This window comes from Cydia pomonella, unplaced genomic scaffold, assembly GCF_033807575.1.
Source record: "Cydia pomonella isolate Wapato2018A unplaced genomic scaffold, ilCydPomo1 PGA_scaffold_183, whole genome shotgun sequence".
Classification (NCBI taxonomy): Eukaryota; Metazoa; Arthropoda; class Insecta; order Lepidoptera; family Tortricidae; genus Cydia; species Cydia pomonella.
The window spans coordinates 41,466-60,633 of NW_026907824.1; the positions used below are offsets into that span (position 1 = coordinate 41,466).

Consider the following 19,168-nt stretch of genomic DNA (forward strand, 5'->3'; position numbering starts at 1 on the left):
CTCTTATTACGTCTTAGTGAGAGTAAAAGAGAAAGATCCCCGCAATTTGCGAATTTCGGTTTTCGCGGTAGGCCCCCTGATATCAGGCCTGATAAAGTGTGGATGTAATTGTCACTTTAGGATAGTTATTATTAATCAACATAAATATCATTACCATTCCACGCACACGATGTTGCGGGCAGAAACAAATAAATACTTAGATATTTTACTCCTTAAGAGAGCGCATTTTGCAATTCTCTTCAATATTATAAATTGGTACTTTAACATTAATTGCCAGCGAAATTTGTCTAGGCAGACTAACCGAATCGATTATAAAACTTGTGATGAGAGTAAGACGATGAAGATATCTCTTTAACGTCTAGTGCTTCTACGTCCATGTAGGGTTGCTCCAATTTTTTGAAACGCTTGTATTACGTTCTATATTAACTAAAAGTTGCCCTAAAATTCAACCTTTATACTAAAAACGGCTTTAAATATGTTAAATTAACAAAATATATTTTGAGATGCTTTCGCGCCCAAAACGCTCTTTGAAAATTGTGTGACGTCACAGTTTACGGTTTGACACATAACTATATACACACACCATAGACATACAATATAAACACACTAGAACAGGGGTCGCCAAATGGCGGACCGCGGTCCGCATCCGGACCGCCGACCCATTTTGTGCGGACCGCGAGAACACAGAAACTTTTGCACTACAGAGTACGTAATTTAAAATAAAAATGTATCCCCCGCATTATCTTTGTTGACGTCAATTTGAAAACGGCTGGGCGAAGTCACTAGCTAAGATAGTCCAGATAGTCCGCAACAAAAAATGTCATTTTTCTCATTGATATGTAAAAAAATACCTTTGTTATTTCTGTAATTACATTTGTTTAATAAATATTTTTTCTATAAAATGTTGTGCGGACCGCGATGGTCATTTCATTTCTTAAAACAGACCCCGAGCGAAACTAATTGGTGACCCCTGCACTAGAAGATACCAACTGTCAACTGACATTTGTCGTTTGTTGTTTATCGCCTAACTGTCAACAGTGCCAATTCGAGAGTTGTGACGTCATCAGAATCTTCTTTCTGACGTGTGACATAAGATATTTTAAATTCAATATCTACAAAAATACAGTCATTACATGTCCCCTAAAAGTAGTTTAACATGTTCTTATAAGTAATCCAAAAGAATTTATTGGGATACAATTCTGCCCTAAGATTTGTAGATGGAAAAAACCCTATTCAAGAACGTACAAAAAAACCCTTTAAACATATGTATTGTATTTAGAAAACAAATTGACATTATTACGTAGGTATAAAATGTATGGCCATATATTATTAAAATACGAGTGTTATATACATAATTAAGGAAGTCCCGGCGCCGATTCATCTGGCATATTTCGCACTGCTTTCTTGGGTGAGCCCGATTCTTCAGCATCACTATCGTCCGAGGCCGATTCAAGCGAACCACTCCAGTCAAAGTTAGGGTTCACGCTGAGAAGATGCTTTACGTCGTACACGCGAGTTTTGCCTTTTTTGATGTGTTTGCTTGTTTCGTTCTCCTTGGATACAGCCAGAATGAAAACTAAAAGCTAGCAAAAGGACATCCTGTATTCAGCTGTTAGGTGATTGTGAGCTACTACGGGGATGGAAGTAATCGTATGAATCTACCACGAAAGTAACATGACTTGCGTTGTCGCGCGCGACTCTTTATATATGTCAAGCGTGAGTTCAAAGTACCTATGGATCGCGCGCAACAATGCAAGTCATGCTAGAGAATCATGTATAGTACTTTTAGAATTTGCATATGCATACTCGTATTAGTCGTATTGTGCTCGTTTGGGAAAATCAAGTTTCATTTTAACGCCAAGTCAAATTCAAAATCGTACGAAAGGTGACGTGCTATGCAAAGACTTATTAATTTTGGATGAAGGGCAATTAACATCGCATTACCTCAACTACAAAAACGGAAGAAAAACCAATCAACTGAATAACCAGCGCAGCCATGACTGTTTCATAGAGTTGCTCAGCGCATCCACACAAATGTATAGACGAGGTTCCCATCTCCGACAAGTAGTTTGATATGCACGATCCTGTTTTACAGCAACTAGAACATGATTGACATCATTGTAGGTACCTACAGCTATACATGCAGGGTATATGCAGTAAGTGGAGACTGTAGGAAGAGTATCAAATTAGAATCGGTGGGAAGTTGTAGGTAGAGTTAGACCGAGATAACTCAGCAGCAAATTTGATAAGACAAAGCGTGGAAGTGTTACCATAAACGTCAAATATCTATAAAATTATGACGTTTATGTTAAAGCGTGGAAGTGTCCACACTCTGTGCTATCAAATTCGTTGCAGAGTGAGCTTGGTCTAAACCTAGCTGTACGTTATATGTACAATGTAAGAAACTCAAACGGGACAGTAAGGGAAAATCAGAAATCAGAGCGGAAGAAAGGTACTTATTTCTTATTTATTTTAGGTACTTGGGAACGTAAATTGATGTAAGTTGCGGTGTAACTGAAATCAATATATTCGCAAAAGCACGATCTAAAATATTTCTACGACTACTTACCTACTAGCCAAACTGTCTATAACTAATAGTTACTATTGAAACTACAACCTCCTCAGGGAATATATTTTTTCAACGAGTACAATTTAAACCGATTTTTTCCCGTTTTGATTACCTAAGAGGAACGCTATCAGTAACAAGCGCCACTCCCTTGGAACGTAGTTTTGTATCAGAAATGGGATCCCATTCATAGTCGCGTGTGAAGTCGTACCAGTCTTTGTTAAACCAGTCCGTATAGGAGTTAAGCTGAAAATAATATTCGCGATTTCGATAAATGTCACTGAAATTAATAATTTATATATTTATTATACTTAAGTATTTTAAATATAGGCTAGCTACCGGACTAGCTGTACTTATTTGTATTAACCTCTAATATATATATATTTGCTAGGCAAAATACTACCTTGATGAGTTTTATAATGATTATAATGTAATTTCGAGTCTTTACAGCGTGTCAAATCAAAGATATACATACACATACCAAAATACAAATAAAATAAAGGAATACGAAGACACATTATGAAGCAAAATGTTGTAAGCCTTTTTGAATGGTTAAACTACATGGTATATGGTAGATGGTGCCATACAGAGTCATAAGATTTGTGATGAATGAATTGTCAAACACGTAAACGCTACACATGTGTATTGTATACAAGTAATATTTCTCCTTTTTTTGTGAATGTATTCAAATAAAATCTAGGCATGGTAACTTACATACCCCACAACACTTGATTCCCCATTGAATAACGTCCATAAGTTGTTTCAATTTAGGGTCATACCTATAATTGTCCATGGCTTTACTAATGGCTTTTTTGATGCAATTTTTACAGTGATATATCTTGTGCGAGCAAAGACATGAACCTATGAAGCTTAGTATAATTATTGTTGCCATGCAGACCCATAGATCCCAACACAAAACTCTTGAATAAGGACTGTAACAGAAGTAAATTGTTATATTATACGAGTATCCTATCCATTGATCCTATCCTCTTTCATATTGCTTAAAGAATAAAGGATATTAAATACTGCATTGTTCTGCCGCCAGAGTAAAGCACTAGAGTAAACCATAGAGTAACTTATACATACTATGCCTAAAACAGTTTTTTGAGAAATTTTGACGGCGGTTTGTTTTGTTTACACAAAGCCTATCGCGAAACGCTACAATCTACATTTCGTTATGTGCTTCTCTATCGCTCGAAAATGCAAGAGTGCAGAGGCAAATAACGAAGATATTTGTTGAGTCGGAGTACGTTTCCAATCTTCACTTGAAAATTCTAAGACCATTCTGGGACTTCAAGGGATGAATATTAAATCCAATACAACATTAGAAAAGGTATCATGAATGCCTATTTTAAGAGATATCAATAGATGTCTAAATATTCGGTATTTTTCTCTTTAAGTGACGTTAATTATGAAACGCATCTTGTTAGTATCTAACTAGATGCGTCTTATACTAAAATTAAGAGAAAATAACCTAGTGGCTAATCTACAATAGGTAAAATGTGAAAGTAAAAAAAGTACTGAACTCTATTTTTCTCCCTTTAGATATCATGTAGAGCAAGTAGAAATTCGTAGGCAACATCACGATCCCAGTAAGCAGTGACAGCGACAGAAGTAAGTCCAATTGAAGCGTTTCCACAACTATTGATACACCTGCAATCAAAGGCACACTAGTGGGTATTGGCGGTTGTGTGTCTGTGGTGTGTACAGCGATGCAAAATTGCATGGAGAAGTTATGAATGAATTCATTGATAAAGTCGCCATGCATTTTTACGGCTGGTGATACGTGATAGATTCATGGATGTATACAGTCGGCATCAAAAGTAACGGATTAGACTACGCGTCAAAAGTAAATTAACAAATTCTGTAATAACTTAACAAAAAGAGGATAAGTATGATAATAAGTATATTTAGAATAATTTGACTCAAACAGATGCTTTTGAAAGCAAACTGACGAGATAAATCTCAATTTGGAAAAGTATTCCAGGGTGACGAATGCTTATGGCGCATTGACTGTGTGCAGTTATACTCTTTTGCCAATATTGAATCACATTAGGTAGGTACTTAGAAAGTTAGATACCTACCAATAAAACGCGGTCATATTTTTGATAGTAGTCCACATTCTACTTTAGGTATAGTAAACATTCGTGAAGTAAACACATAGATAGTTTTATACTACTTCGGTAGCAAACAAGCATACGGCCCGCCTGATGGTAAGCGGTCACCGTAGCCTATGGACCCCTGCAACTCCAGATGTATTACATGCGCGTTGCCTACCCTAACACCGCGCACACCTTCGTTGATTTATACGATGACAATAAATATTAAGAATCAAAATTTGGACTGTCGCTTGTAGTTCGTCCGCTACGCATTTTGTACAATGGCAATAAGTGAATGATGTATCAGGTAGCTAAGGAAAGTGTTGCTGCTTCGCGCCTTTTATGAACCTATAGGTACATGGTTGTTCCAGTTTTTCTATATTCCCCTTTTGTAGTCGGTTGAAAATAAGTCATCTATACACTCACAAAAAAATAAAGCCAAAGTACAAATGATCATCGCCAGTGCCGCCAACGATAAGTACCAAACGCCCCAAACTATAGCGGGGTGGTTAGGTTTGTCATTCTCTACTGCAATGGCAGCTTTTTTCTTGCCTCCGCACATATTTCTATAAAATACAATATATCGTTTTGACAGGAATTAGTTGTAACTCCTGACATTACCATAGACCTCCCATATAGGTACTAAAATAATACTTTTCTATACGCCCTCTTTTGATAACGGCCCTTCTACGGCCTTGTTTCGTCATCGTGGTTTTGGCAGATTCATTGATTAAAGACTTATTATTTTTGAGCTCTAATTCAGAAATAAACGCAAATACACAAAAGTAAGAATCCCATCAAAAACATTGTCATGTAAAATGTAGCTAAGGCGAGACCATAAGGCTCGCACTGTCAAAGTTATCAGAGGGCCTACCGCGAACCACGTTCGACGTGTTACCTCTCTGTCGCACTTTTTAATTCGTACGTAAGTGTGACAGGGAGGCAACACGTCGAACGTGGTTCGCGGTAAGCCCTCAGATCTCTTGTGGAGCTAACTCTACAAGCCCTAACTTCACAAACTTAGTCAAAATATATGGCTTGGCCATTTCGCTATTATAAAATACTTCTTGTAGTAACGAAACGGCCAAACCACATATTTTGACTAAGGAGTAGAGTTTGTGAAGTTAGGGGTTAGGGCTTATAGAGTTAGAAGCTTGGCTCTACAAGAGATCTGATAACTTTTTACATGAAAATGTTTTTAATGGGAAGTCGCTTGTGATAATCTTCCATCCCGGAATTTAAAGGGTTGGGGGTGATTTACTGTTAAAAATCCTGAAATAGGTACGTAAGTAAGTAAGTAAATATTCTTTATTGCACCAACAATTATACATTTTACATACATGTAAAACTACAAATGAATTTTAAAGGAAAATAGAACCAGGTAACAACAGGCGGTCTTATCGCTAAAAAGCGATCTCTTCCAGACAACCTTTAGGTAGCAGGAAATTTCGAACTCATACAAAAGTCAACAGGTAGTGCAAGGAGCTAAATATGGAGACTATTAAATACAAACACACATACTACTTATATAAGTATTAAAACAATACCTAATATACTAATAAATATACAATATAATATAATACAATATATATATATATTTATACTTACACATATACAATATATAAATGGCAACTTAAGGTAGAGATAGAAAGTATAGTTTCAGCTGATTTTTGAAAATGGGGAGAGATTTAGCTAATCTTAATTCTACTGGCAGAGCATTCCATAACCGAACAGCCCGGAAGGTAAAAGAGCTATTATAAAATTTACTTAATTTATTACGTATCTTGGGGCATTTATTTACAATCTCCTTTTTTTACTGATTCCCCATTCTAACGCCATTTTCCGCCCCCATTTCACCCTTACGGGGTGATTTTGGGGTTCCAAACTATTGTATATCCTTCTCCATAACAAAAACTATGTACATACAAAATTTTAAAAAAATGGTTCAGCGGTTATTGTTTTCCCATACAAAATTCCACTCCCCTTTGCAAGAATAGGCTTGTGTCAACTAACAATGAAACCAATGGATGAATGTTTCTAGGCGTAAATTGTAATATTTAATCAAGGAAAACCGAAATAATTCCTCATAAAAAAATAAGATTATTGTTATTTTTACAAATTAAAATCAAAAAAATACCCCCCTGGCCCCTCCGCCGTGAACGCCAATTAGAACGTATTACGTCACATGGTGATATGCGCCATTGTTGTTGTTGACGTTTGGTTATGATTTTCATACAACAGCACAAGTCACTTCGTTTTTTTTCTATTATTATCATTTTTCGACAAGTTGAGAGTGTTATTTCCACCCATATCGGATAATACTAGCATAAACTGCCATGGAACCTGGATTTATCAAAGCGAACAGCAATAATTTACCCAAAATTGACGCTGTTATGCTAGGCCGATTTTTCGCGTCGAACACTGACTTTTGTTCATCGGAATTTCGTAATGTTAAAACTTCTATGTAAGTATAAACAATACTAAAATACTGCTTATTATCATTTTCACGTATATTTCACTTTAGCACGCAGTCAATTATTATTTGAAGGAATGTATACCAATTGCAAATTAATTGATTTTGAGGTTAGAATTACAATGTAAATATAGAGAGATGATATTGTAAAGAAAGACACTACTTTGTCTTAGTGTCTTAAGCCCTATCGCAAGTTTGTGGAATAGTGGGTTTTTAATTGCCTATTTCGAAAGTAAGAATTAGAAAATAATTGTTTGTTTGCTCCCAGGGCAACAAAAAAAGCTTTGGTTTTTCTTAAGATTTACGAGTTGAATATGAAGTCACTACTTTTTTTAATAATACTTACATCGAAATGATCTTCACAAAAATAAATTCTCGATGTTGTTGATAAACAATGAGCATCTTTCCTCCTTGCCAGTTTTAACCACTTTCTTCGCATTTTTTCCTTGACCGGAACACGTATGAATAATTTAGTCCGAGTTTTTATACTTGTATTTATACACTGGGGCACTATACAGTTTTTAAAATACGAAGTTTCCATTTTTATTTAAACAAAACAAACTTTCGCCGTAAGTGAACACAATCGCTTGCAACTATGTGACGTCATTCACGACGCCATGACACTTTCTTGTGTTTTTACGTTAGTTTAAAAATATTTTTTTCAAACTTAAAATATGTGTTTTAAATATAATTTTTATCATGAAATATTATTTTTTTGGGGTAATACAGGTACTAAACTATCGAAATAAGCCATTTTTGAAATTTACGACACAGGCCTATTACAGGCAAAAAATATCAAGTTTTAGATTTTTTTGTTGTTTGTGTACTAATACTATCCTACAAACAAAATTTCAGCTTCCTAGGACTTCAGGAAGTACCCTAAGGATTTTGATGATCATCGTGAGCGAGTCAGTGACGAAATCGGTGTTTTTTAGATATGAATAAAATCTTAAGTATGAGAGCTATGCAATTGAAATTTTTTATGCTTAATAAGTCCACTATTGACATTATATCCCGAGAATTTTGTTTATCTGGTACAATCCAAACCCAAGTAATGAGGGTTAAAAAAAACGACGAAGCGCTTCAAGAAAAGGTAGGTAGTGCTTTGCTCGTCTTCTGAACCGTAGTGATTAAGTAGGTATATACTCTTTGTATTGAACCTTCATTACCTTCAAGTCTTGACGCGAACCTATTTCTATGACACGACTCAATCAGAATTTGTTTTATACCAAAACAATACTTTCTATCAGATATTATTTACATTGAATGATACAAGAATGTATTTTAGTAAGTGTCCCTTTTTGCATCGGTTTCCTCGTCACTGAGGGTCGTGGCCACTTCTAGGGAACAGCTTCTCTTTGACAATTTGCCGCCACCTCTTTTTGTCTGTCGCCGAATGTAGGGCAGCGAGGAGCGTCACATCAAGCGAATTTGGTCCGTCCACCTCATTGGGCTCCTGGGTCTCGGCTTATCGCCTTCGATTTTACCAGTAATTACCAACTTTTCCAGGTTATAACTGTCTTTCCTGGCATTGTGGCCAAAGTACACAAGTACTTTGCGTAAGCAGATGTTAGACGTACGTAGTACCGGGACGTTAGTAAATGTACACTAAACTCCAACTTTTCGCAAATAAATTACGTCTGTTTTACTGTAGACCCATCGTGAGTAGGTAATATATTAAATATAAATCTAGCGTGTCAGAGCTCTGCCGCTGTGACCTCTGTGCATTAAGCCAACTCAATGACTAGAGTACATCTAAGCTAGCTTTGCACCTTGCACCGACTTGAACAAAAAGTGAGGGAATGTCATTGGGAGTAGGGAGTGTAATCTCAAACCACGATTGGCGATACGAGATCAAAACAAAGTAAGGACGTGTCATTAAAGTAGGGAGTGTAATCTCGAACCAAGATTAGCGATTCGAGATCGCTCGCGAAAAATCTGAATCGAGATTGGGTGTTTCGAGATCTCGACCGTCAGAGATCCAGATTAATTTCGATGAAATCGAGCTTTGATAAGGTACTTAATTAAAAATGAGTTATTTTGATTTTAATAAATCCCTATGTATTCAGTATATACTACTTATTTAGGGTAATTGCTATTATATCTGCAACATAAAACAGAAACTTACAAAAAAAATAGGAGCATAAATCATAAAAATAAGTGTGCGTAAGTACCTACGCTCCGCCCGATTCTTCCACACAAAGCGGCCCACAGCGCTCCTATCGTCAGTTAATGCTGGCCGAACTACTTGAATAACATGAATCTAAGCTCAAAAATATTACTCAAAACAAAGTAATTCATACGCAATTCAAGCTCTGGAATATATTAGTGGAGATCTCGACCAAGATTGCAAAAATCGACATTTCCTGCCGAAGAGCAATCTCTTCAGAAATTCGTTCGAGATCTCGCGAGACCGAGATTGCATTCCCTAATTGGGAGTAATACTTTCATAGAAATATTACATTAATGATGACATCGCCACAGTTTGTCATAGCAAATGCCATGCAGAGTTACATTGGTCCGGCTCTTAAGTGTGTATCTTATTACTTTTTCGTTTATTATTACTGAACTAACTGACCTCATTCTGTATCCGTCATTGTTTCCTTTGGTAAAATTCTGTAATTTGTCCCTCACTTAGGTACGTATAACCTCATTTTTCGTCACGGTCTTCCGTTTTCATTCGCTGTTATTGTAATATATAGGTATAAGAAAAACAAAACAATGTCATAATATAATAAAATTATTATTTCCAAGCACTTAGGTAATCATGCATAGAATAAAATTGATCTCAAACTTAACTTTTTTCAACAAATTGGCAGTGTAATCTTAAAACATTATTAATATTATTATATAGTACGTATAATATAAATTGTAACAAAAATATACATTTACTTACTCGTGAGTTATTTTTTACAGGTTAATTTACGCTCAAAATACCAGCCATTGGGACTCATAATTTGAGTATGATTTTCAAAAGAATAAGTTTAAAGTTACTTAACTAAGAAGTACCGGCGGCGGCGAGAAAGAGACTAGCGATTAACTATTTTCTCGTGCAAGTAACATGATTTATAGCATGCATTATTAAGACGACGGATGTTAGGGTCATACACATTTTATATTATGCTTAACTTGTTCGCGTCTTCCCTGTAGATATCGGAAAGTTGAGGGAATCTAAAATCTAAAGCTAATTTTTAAATTTTTTACGCTGCTACCTTACAGGCGGGATATTTTTTGTCAGTACTTGAGGGACATATATGTACCAGAGCCGTTAACTTTTATAGTATTGTCCACAGAAGTGACTTTTTTCTAAACCGTGTTTGACCCGTTAACATTGCTGGCGGGAACTTTTTTAAAGTAAAAACCCTCGCCGGCGTAGGAAACACTTGTTTCTCTTAGTCTGTTTCCAAGACATCTCCCATCTTCTTAAGGTCCTTGGAGACTTGGAACTCGCACCCCGTGGCCACGACCACGTCTTCCACCGTCACTCCTTCGGCCAGCTCGGTCAGGGTCAGGCCCTTCTCCTTGTCCACATCGAATACCGCCTGAAAATTACAGTTACTTATTGTATTATCATGGTCCACACTTTAAAGAGAGAATATATTTAAAAATAAATTAAAAGTGGAAAAATACACTGTCTCGGGTGAGACTCGAACTCAGCCCATTAGCCCATGCTCTGCCAACTGAGCTACCAAGACTACACCCGAGTCTACACCATATGCGACATCTACCGTAAGAGTGCAACACTTTTTAAACGGCTACTGGAGTTCTAAGTCATATTGGAAATTCACCAGTAACGATGCGCCACCAGTCCACCACATGTTAATTTAATCTTGTCTTAAACAGAAACTTCTTCTTCCCAGACCTTATCCCATTTACTTAGGGTCGGCCCTCCCTGTCCTCTTCTTCCATTCTGCACGGTTTAGTGCCAGGTGTGCGTCATTAATCCCTTGCTCTCTCAGGCTTTTCTCCACCGTCGTCAACCAAGTGGCAGGTGGTCTCCCGCTTCCTCGCGTCGTCGTAGGCATCGCTAAGGCTACATTGACCATATGTTCAGGAGGTCGTCTTTGAATGTGCCCGTACCACCGCAGACGTTTCTCAACAAGTTTCAACAACAAGTGTCTTAAACAGAAACGTCTGCAAATATTCGTTTTGTTGCTAAAAATTGTAATACAAAGAAAATAGTCCGAGTAGACATTTTCAACAAACTTCTACTAGCTCTATTTTCTTTGGATTACAATTCCTAGCAACGAAAACGAATACCAGACAAACGTATACCATATTACTTGAATATTATTGCCAAATTTCACGTTATTTCAGCATGTTGTTTTACAATGAGAGCTTAACTTGGGTTGTATAGCGACGGCCATGTTTTTGTGTCCCTAAACTTAAAATTCCATACCTTTTCAGTGATGATCATGCTCACGCAGTTCTTGCCGGTGAGCGGCAGACCGCAGCGGGGCAGGATGCGGTGTCCGCCGCCCCTGGCGCAGTGCTCCATCGTGATCACCACCTTGGTGCGCGGCGCCGACACCAGGTCCATGGCTCCGCCCATTCCTTTCACCATTTTACCCTACAATTAAAGCATAGCAAAAACCGGTAAGTATGTACTCGTAATACACTTAGTACGGGGTTTTAAACCAACAACGAGATCGATATCTCTTAAGAAAACTGTGATTATCTAGTTATTTTACCCAGTCACATATTTTTAATTAATCATTGACATTATAAAGTAACAGATACAGAGAAATTGTAATTCTAACTCTATTTAATCCTCGTCCTTGTTCAATTTTATCAGATTCAAAACTCGTGCCCAACACGTATGTACGAATCATGGCGACCCTGCTGTCTAGATGTAAGTATGAAAATAAGACTAGAGTAAAATAATTTACATCATCATCAAGTTGGTCAAGTCGATGTGGCCGAATCATCATGGCGACCCTGCCGTCTGAATTAGAAGATACCCGTAAGACTTGGGCAACAACTTGCAAAAGTCATCCAACTTGTCGTACTGCTTGTCGACATTGCTCCCAACACTGCAAAGGTCAATTATGGCGATATACAATCCAAATAGACAACAGAACTTACAGGAATCATCCAGTTAGCCAAGTCGCCGTACTGTGAGACTTCCATGGCGCCCAACACGGTGAGGTCGATGTGGCCGCCGCGAATCATGGCGAAACTGTCATCGGACGAGAAAAACGATGCTCCTAGAAAATTGTTATGAAAACTTAGCAAATCATTCAGATTCTTACCCGGCTCATAAAAACAGATAAGATGTTTCTTTAACCATTCAAGGATCTCGAGGTGGGTTATTTGATATTATTTGATTGCTCTTATTCTGTTCACTTGGATCGCAGAACTGAATCTGAACAGAGGAACCCACCCCTGAATTTATTGGCCTAGTACGTTTACCTAAGATTTATCGACCACACAAGTGTCAATAAAATGTTAACCTTAGTAACTCGATTTAAGGTTCAAAATTGATTGGACTTTAGCAAAATGATATTTTGTTTTCAAATGAATCAGCAATTTGGAATACAGGTTGTTCATTTAGTCATCTGCACTAATTTACGAGCTGAATATACAGGTCATACTGAGCAACTTTTACTATGGGACCAACCCCGAAATCGCGTAAAAAAAAAGGGTGTTTCATACATTTTGGCTGTCTGACCTGGACGTTTTCTATATTTACCCCGTAAATTGTTGCAGGTGACTAAATAAACACCCGGTATATTTATTTTTGGGAAAACCTTCTAGATTAGTGCGACCTGTAAAGGATTAACCCTGTCGGCCTCGTTGCTATTATGCCATCGATTGAATCAACAACTTTTGTACTGTTTTATTCTCTTCTTTCTCACAATTAGCTTTATGAAAAAGGAGTATTGCAGAAAATCTTTAAAATTACCTGGAAGTATGGTGACAGTTTCCTTTCCAGCATTGATGAGATCTGCATCCACTTGGTCCTCGGTTGGAACAGGTCCTAGGCCAAGTATACCGTTTTCCGATTGCAGCAGCACTTTCACGTTCTTGGGAATGAAGTTACTAGCAAGCATTGGCATACCTAAGAATTAAAAAAAAGATATCAGTGAATTTACTTCTATCTTCACGAATAGGTTTAACGGAGACTACAATAGTCTTGTTTTTTTTTTTAATCTGCAACAACTGGTCCAAATTTTCATAAAATTGACGGTTTTTCTCGTCAAACGTCAAGTCAAACTCACTTAAAGAGATTTCTAACCTGCCTAATTGATGGTATATAGTTATACTTACTAAAAAAAAGAAAATCAAATTTAAGTTTTTGTCCTAAGACACTACAAAAGATACAGCTGTTGACTTACTCACCTATTCCAAGATTAGCATGCATGCCATCCTTAAACTCCAAAGCGGCTCTTCTAATGATCCTCTCCCGCATCAGATCTGCCGGTTTCTTCTCTTTTTGCTCTCCCGTCTTCTGAATAATCCTCCTCTCTATCCGCTTCTCATACTTCTCACCCTTGATAACCCTGTAATTAATAGTTGGACCTAATATTGGGGCATTGCACAAGAATGTCGTTTGCGAAATGTTTTTGCCTTCTACGGCAGCTACCCCAATCAAATACGTAAAGCTCGAGAATATACTGCCAATTTGTTAGCCAAGTCGTGAAATATTGTTTCCTCAGCATTTCCAGAAGTAAGCATAGTTTGTGTAATTCACCCCTAGTATGGGAGGAGGCAAAATGACAGACTAAATCACACGCTAGTAAAACTAGAACTTAATAACGATGACTAAATAATTAATGACCTGTGTACAAATATAGACGGAACATGTACAAAATCTGGGTCGAGCTCATCAACTATTTCCTCAACTTCAGCTATGGTGATCCTCGCTGCTCTGCACATAGCCGGGTTGAAGTTCCGCGCGCTCTTCCTAAAGATCAAGTTGCCGTGTCTGTCCGCTTTCCAAGCTTTGACGAGGGCAAAGTCTCCGACAATGGCTTCCTCCATTATGTAGTTATGGCCGTTGAATTGTTTGACGAGGCGGGAGGTGCTTGGGATGTCGATCTGAAAGGTGAATCATACCTGTTTTAATGTACGGTCTTTGTAGTACCTGCCGATTTCAGCAGAGAGCGAGATCTGCGAGATTTTAAGCTTATAATTTATAATACAAGTCAGGCAGTCTCTTTCTAATAAAAGGAATCGTTAATAAAATTTTTGTATGTGTACAAATTTACAAAAGGCTAAAGTTTAAATACAGTAAATATTCACGAGTTTCTAAAAATATGTATATTTTGTTATGGTTTCCAAACCGCAAGATTTGTTTAACCGAGCATATGGACTTTATGAAACTATATAAAGATGTGACAATAGGTATCAGCGGGTATTATGCTTATTTTCACACCACCTGCTCTAACATACACGACCTGTTAATCCTACAACAGAAATGCATAAGAATCCTAACCAACATGAAACAAACAGATAGCTCGACCCCATTTCCGTAAACTCAACATAGGTAGTCACATTTACCTCTTGATACATACTCGAGATAACTAAATTTAAACAAAATATAATTAATTACCACTTTCTAGCACTAAAAGATCCGCCTATCTCATTTACGCCCTAGAAATATAATTCCCTTTCCATATTCAAATGTAAGTATTCCACGTAAGTAGTCCATTCGAGTCCATATATAATGTGCATAAAGATTTATAACAAACATTACTAAACTATTGTAGCTATTTAAGTCTTAATCATAGCTGTTTGTTATTCTAATGTATGTATATACTTTATTGTACATAGAAATAAAAACACGAAAAACACGGTTACAGTGTAAATTAAATACAACAATAGCAATAAATGACTGAATACTTATTTCTAATACAATATTCTGGCAAAAGGGATACAGGTACAGGATTACCAAACCCTTACTGTAGTTATTTCTGGACTTCATATACCTTGCCATCCTTGGTGTATTTGATAGGCGAACCACCCTCTTGAATAAGAGTGCCATAGCCAGTAGGGGTGAAGAAAGCGGGAATACCTGCCCCTCCTGCTCTGATCCTCTCGGCTAAGGTACCTTGCGGGGTCAGCTCAACCTAAAATAGGATAGCAATTTAATTATTAGTACTTTGAAATTAGGCAATTAAAAATTTGTATTTTTCAAGTTGATCAATTCTTAGAATAACTTGCAGTGAATGTTTTAGACTCTTTTCCAATTCTTTTTAATACATAATGATGTGAGGCTATTTTGAATTTTGATGTTTGTAAATAAGAATGAGAATTTTAATCAAACTTACTTCCAACTCTCCAGTCAGGAACTGCCTTTCAAATTCAGCATTTTCTCCAACATAAGATGCAATCATCCTTTTGATTTGTTTGCTCTTAAGCAATACACCCAAACCAAAGTTCTCCACTCCTACAAAGAAAAACAAATACATATAACGACAATTTCATTAAATGCAAAAAAAACATCTACATAAGTATATGACTGCTATGCTATAATAATGTGAAGAAGTTCTAAACAATTTTGTAACATTATAAAAATATTTTTTGTGACTTAAGCCACAATGGCATCAGTGAAACAAAATCAACGTATTTAATAGGGTTAAACTTTTAACACCCATCTTATTGTGTCTTAGCACTAAGTAGGTACTTCTATAGTTGATTTACTTTAGTATTATTTTCTCTCATGAAAAAATGAAAAGTCACTATAGTATCAAAAAACGTCCAGTCCATTGAGTATTGGTCCAGCAGAAAGAAAAAAGGCTCAATTTAAATACCTACATTGCAGATTACATGACAATGCATATTTATACAGATTGGTTATCAATTACTTACAATATAATTAATATAATTAAATAATAAGTTGGTGATAAGTTGGTACCTGCATTGTTGGAAACAACAGTCAAACCACTGACTTTTTGTTTATTTAAGGCCTGAATAAGGTTCTCTGGAATGCCGCACAACCCGAAACCGCCGACCAGAAGTTTAGAGCCATCTTTAATGTCTTTTACGGCTTCGTTGACATCACTGTAGATTTTACTCTTTTTGCTGGACGTGCTGTAATTTGCACACGACAGTACCTGAAATTATTGTATTTGAAAATATCACTTTTAATATGTTATGCAACATCGTACATAAGTAGACAAAACTACGTAAACAAACTTGTTAGAAGATTCTACAGGAGGACACACTAAGACGCATTTAAAACATCCTTTATGAAAACATAATTCAAAAGGGCTCTTACCTTACTTACAGAGTACAAAGGTTTTGTGTTCGACAAACTAAATATACGAACAATAGTCATGGGAGCCATTCTAAATTTTCGTTAGTTTGTAATAATTTTAATTTCCGATATGCAGCTGTTTTTCTCAACTTTGTTTTTGTTTACTTTCGTCCCTCCCTTACGTCAAACTGGCCAGTGACAATCGAAATGTCAAAGAAATTCGCCGGCCGGCAACAAAAAAAAACTTTAAATTCACTACTATTAATCTGCTATTGTTTCACGGCGAGAGCAGCGAACAAACTGCCGCACGGTTGTCAAATAGATACAATATAAAATGATAAGAAAGATATAATCACTTGTTTGCGTCTTCGGTGGGCAGGTTCGAGGTCAACGGGTAAGCAAATATACCAGATCATGCCATTCGTTATGTAAATTCCACATTATTTTATTTATAGTTGTTTATACACCACACCTCCAGCTCGACCTGTTATTTTTAGAGCTCCGTACCTCGAAAGGAAAAAACGGAACCCTTAAAGGATCACTTTGTTGTCCGTCGGTCCGTCTGTCTGTCTGTCAAGATCCTTTTTTTCAGGAACGCGTGGAGGTATCAAGCTGGAATTAATATCAAATACTCAGGTCTACTGTCCCTTGGAGCTGTGAAAAAATCAAACTTCTAAGTCAACGCAATCAAAAGATACAGCCGTTTATGCCGCAAATTTTCGTCAATCGCAATTCGCAAGGGAATCAAAAGTTCAAAACCTACAGGGTACGCAACGTCTTATAGCACGGATAAAGGAAAAATTGCGAAAACCATAAATTTTTTGTTACATCATATAATAATATATACCTACAGGTTTGTACGGAACCCTCGGTGCGCGAGTCCGACTCGCACTTAGCCGGTTTTTTTATTATTTTATCCAATGAGGGTTAAGGAGGGCCTTGCCACATATTGCGCTTAAGTACTTACATATCAGGTATATATTTGTTTTATTTCGGCAAAGGAAATTTTTTAGGTAGGTCCCTCCCTAAGTACCTTTGATTCAATACCATATTATACCTACTTATGTTATTTGGCTAGATCCCAAAGTTGACTGGCCTCTCTGACCCACCTAATAAAAATGCTAAATTCAGGACCCACCTTACAGTGTTGGCCGAACGTTAATTGCAATTTACCAGTATAAATTAAACCGTAAACCATAACGGACGGTTACAGTTTACGGTTCAATTTATAATGGTGTATGCATAAACGTTTCGGCCAACACTGCTACTTAATCAATGCCCAAAAACCGGCCTTAAGTGCCAATTACATCTACACTTTATCAGGCCTGATTGCAGACCCGGTTTTGGACCCGAAGAAATAGCTAATATTTTTTCCGTTTCACCAAATATCAACGCATCGTTCACAATATTTGAAATGTAAAAAAATGTTTCATATCTAAAATATCAAACATTGAACATTTTTCGCAATTAGAGACAAAGTATTTTTTACATTTCAAATATTGTTAACGCCAATTTCATTTTTCATCAAATCGGTCGATTTGATCATCCCGTCAGGGAGCCTACCGCGAAAATCGAAATTCGTCAATTGCGGGCATTTTTCTTTGTCACTCTAATTTGGTCCTAGTGAGAGTAAAAGAGAAAGATCCCCGCAATAGGGAAGGCGGCTGCCAAACTTTGCTACTAGGTGGCGCCACTAGAGTTTGTGACATGACATTAGTTTGGCCCCTCCTTTTTTTTTTGAATAAATAAGTTATCATAATGTTAATGGAAATGTGAGTTACCACAATCAAATAAGTCTTGTATTAATATAATTAACGCTTGCATGGGACAGAACTGGTATCAATATCCATGGTGTCTTCTTGTCGCATCTCAGATTTGCCGATGACATTGTGTTGTTCGCCGAGACCCTGGAAGAGCTTCAAGTCATGGTTGAAAGCCTTTACCATGCTTCTTTGAAGATTGGTCTTAAGATGAATATGTCCAAGTTATGACGAACATCTCTAGTGAATCGATTCCAACTATTATGGTTGGGAACGAAGTACTGGAGGTGGTCGAGCAATACGTGTATCTTGGACATATTCTATCTTTTGACAAAACACACCAACGGAAGGAGATCTCTAGGAGGATCCAGCTGGGTTGGGCGGCATTCAATAAACTGGCGGACATCCTCAAACCCGTTAACATTCCACAATACCTGAAAACTCGCCTCTTTAACCAATGTGTCCTGCCCACCATGACCTACGGTGCCGAGACATGGACGCTCACTAAGGAGACTGTGCATAAAATTCGAGTGGCACAGAGAGCCATGGAGCGCGCCATGCTCGGCATCAAACTTCAAGACCGAGTGAGGAATGTCGAGATCCGACGTCGCACCAAGGTGCAAGACGTCGGACACGTCATTACCAAATCAAAATGGAGCTGGGCGGGACATGTTGCCAGGCAGAGTGATGGCAGGTGGGCCAAAATGCTAACGGAATGGTGGCCGCTTTCAGACGAAAGGAGTGCCTGGCGTCCGTTGGCTCGTTGGGTGGATGACATTCGGAAGACTGCGGGTCACTTCTGGATGAGATTGGCTCGGGACCGGGATAAGTGGCGTACTAGAAGAGAGGCCTATGCTCAGCAGTGGGCGATAAAAGGCTGATATGATGATGATGATGATAATTAATTAGATATTTGTGACATTATCTATGAAAAGGGACCTTATTGTCGGTGGCGCTTACGCCATTATCAACGATGCTCCCATATTATAAACAACGCCGCGCTACGCAGTGCGGCGTAAGCTAAGCGCTATCGACAATAAGGTCCCTTTTCATAGATAATGTCACATT

At 37.4% G+C, this 19,168-nt stretch overlaps 2 protein-coding genes across 3 annotated transcripts; both read right to left on the reverse strand.

Moving 5' to 3' along the window:
• Positions 1-1,255: 1,255 nt before the first annotated feature.
• Positions 1,256-5,557, reverse strand: LOC133533621 (photoreceptor outer segment membrane glycoprotein 2-like). 2 transcript variants are annotated; one of them, XM_061872631.1, is made up of 6 exons: positions 5,092-5,553; positions 4,093-4,219; positions 3,285-3,498; positions 2,682-2,812; positions 1,945-2,098; positions 1,256-1,583 (listed from the first exon to the last, which is right to left on the reverse strand). In XM_061872631.1, the coding sequence occupies exons 1-6, from the start codon at positions 5,225-5,227 to the stop codon at positions 1,356-1,358; spliced, it is 990 nt and encodes a 329-aa protein (XP_061728615.1). In that variant the 5' UTR covers positions 5,228-5,553; the 3' UTR covers positions 1,256-1,355. The 2 variants fall into 2 exon arrangements, with proteins under 2 accessions (XP_061728615.1, XP_061728616.1); XM_061872632.1 differs by having other exon boundaries at positions 1,357-1,576; positions 5,092-5,557.
• Positions 5,558-9,860: 4,303 nt separating this feature from the next.
• LOC133533593 (succinyl-CoA:3-ketoacid coenzyme A transferase 1, mitochondrial-like) lies at positions 9,861-16,602 on the reverse strand. The gene is made up of 10 exons (XM_061872593.1): positions 16,362-16,602; positions 15,999-16,197; positions 15,412-15,530; positions 15,070-15,210; positions 13,920-14,179; positions 13,481-13,641; positions 13,044-13,199; positions 12,224-12,345; positions 11,538-11,708; positions 9,861-10,680 (listed from the first exon to the last, which is right to left on the reverse strand). The coding sequence occupies exons 1-10, from the start codon at positions 16,428-16,430 to the stop codon at positions 10,531-10,533; spliced, it is 1,548 nt and encodes a 515-aa protein (XP_061728577.1). The 5' UTR covers positions 16,431-16,602; the 3' UTR covers positions 9,861-10,530.
• Between the last annotated feature and the right edge of the window lie 2,566 nt (positions 16,603-19,168).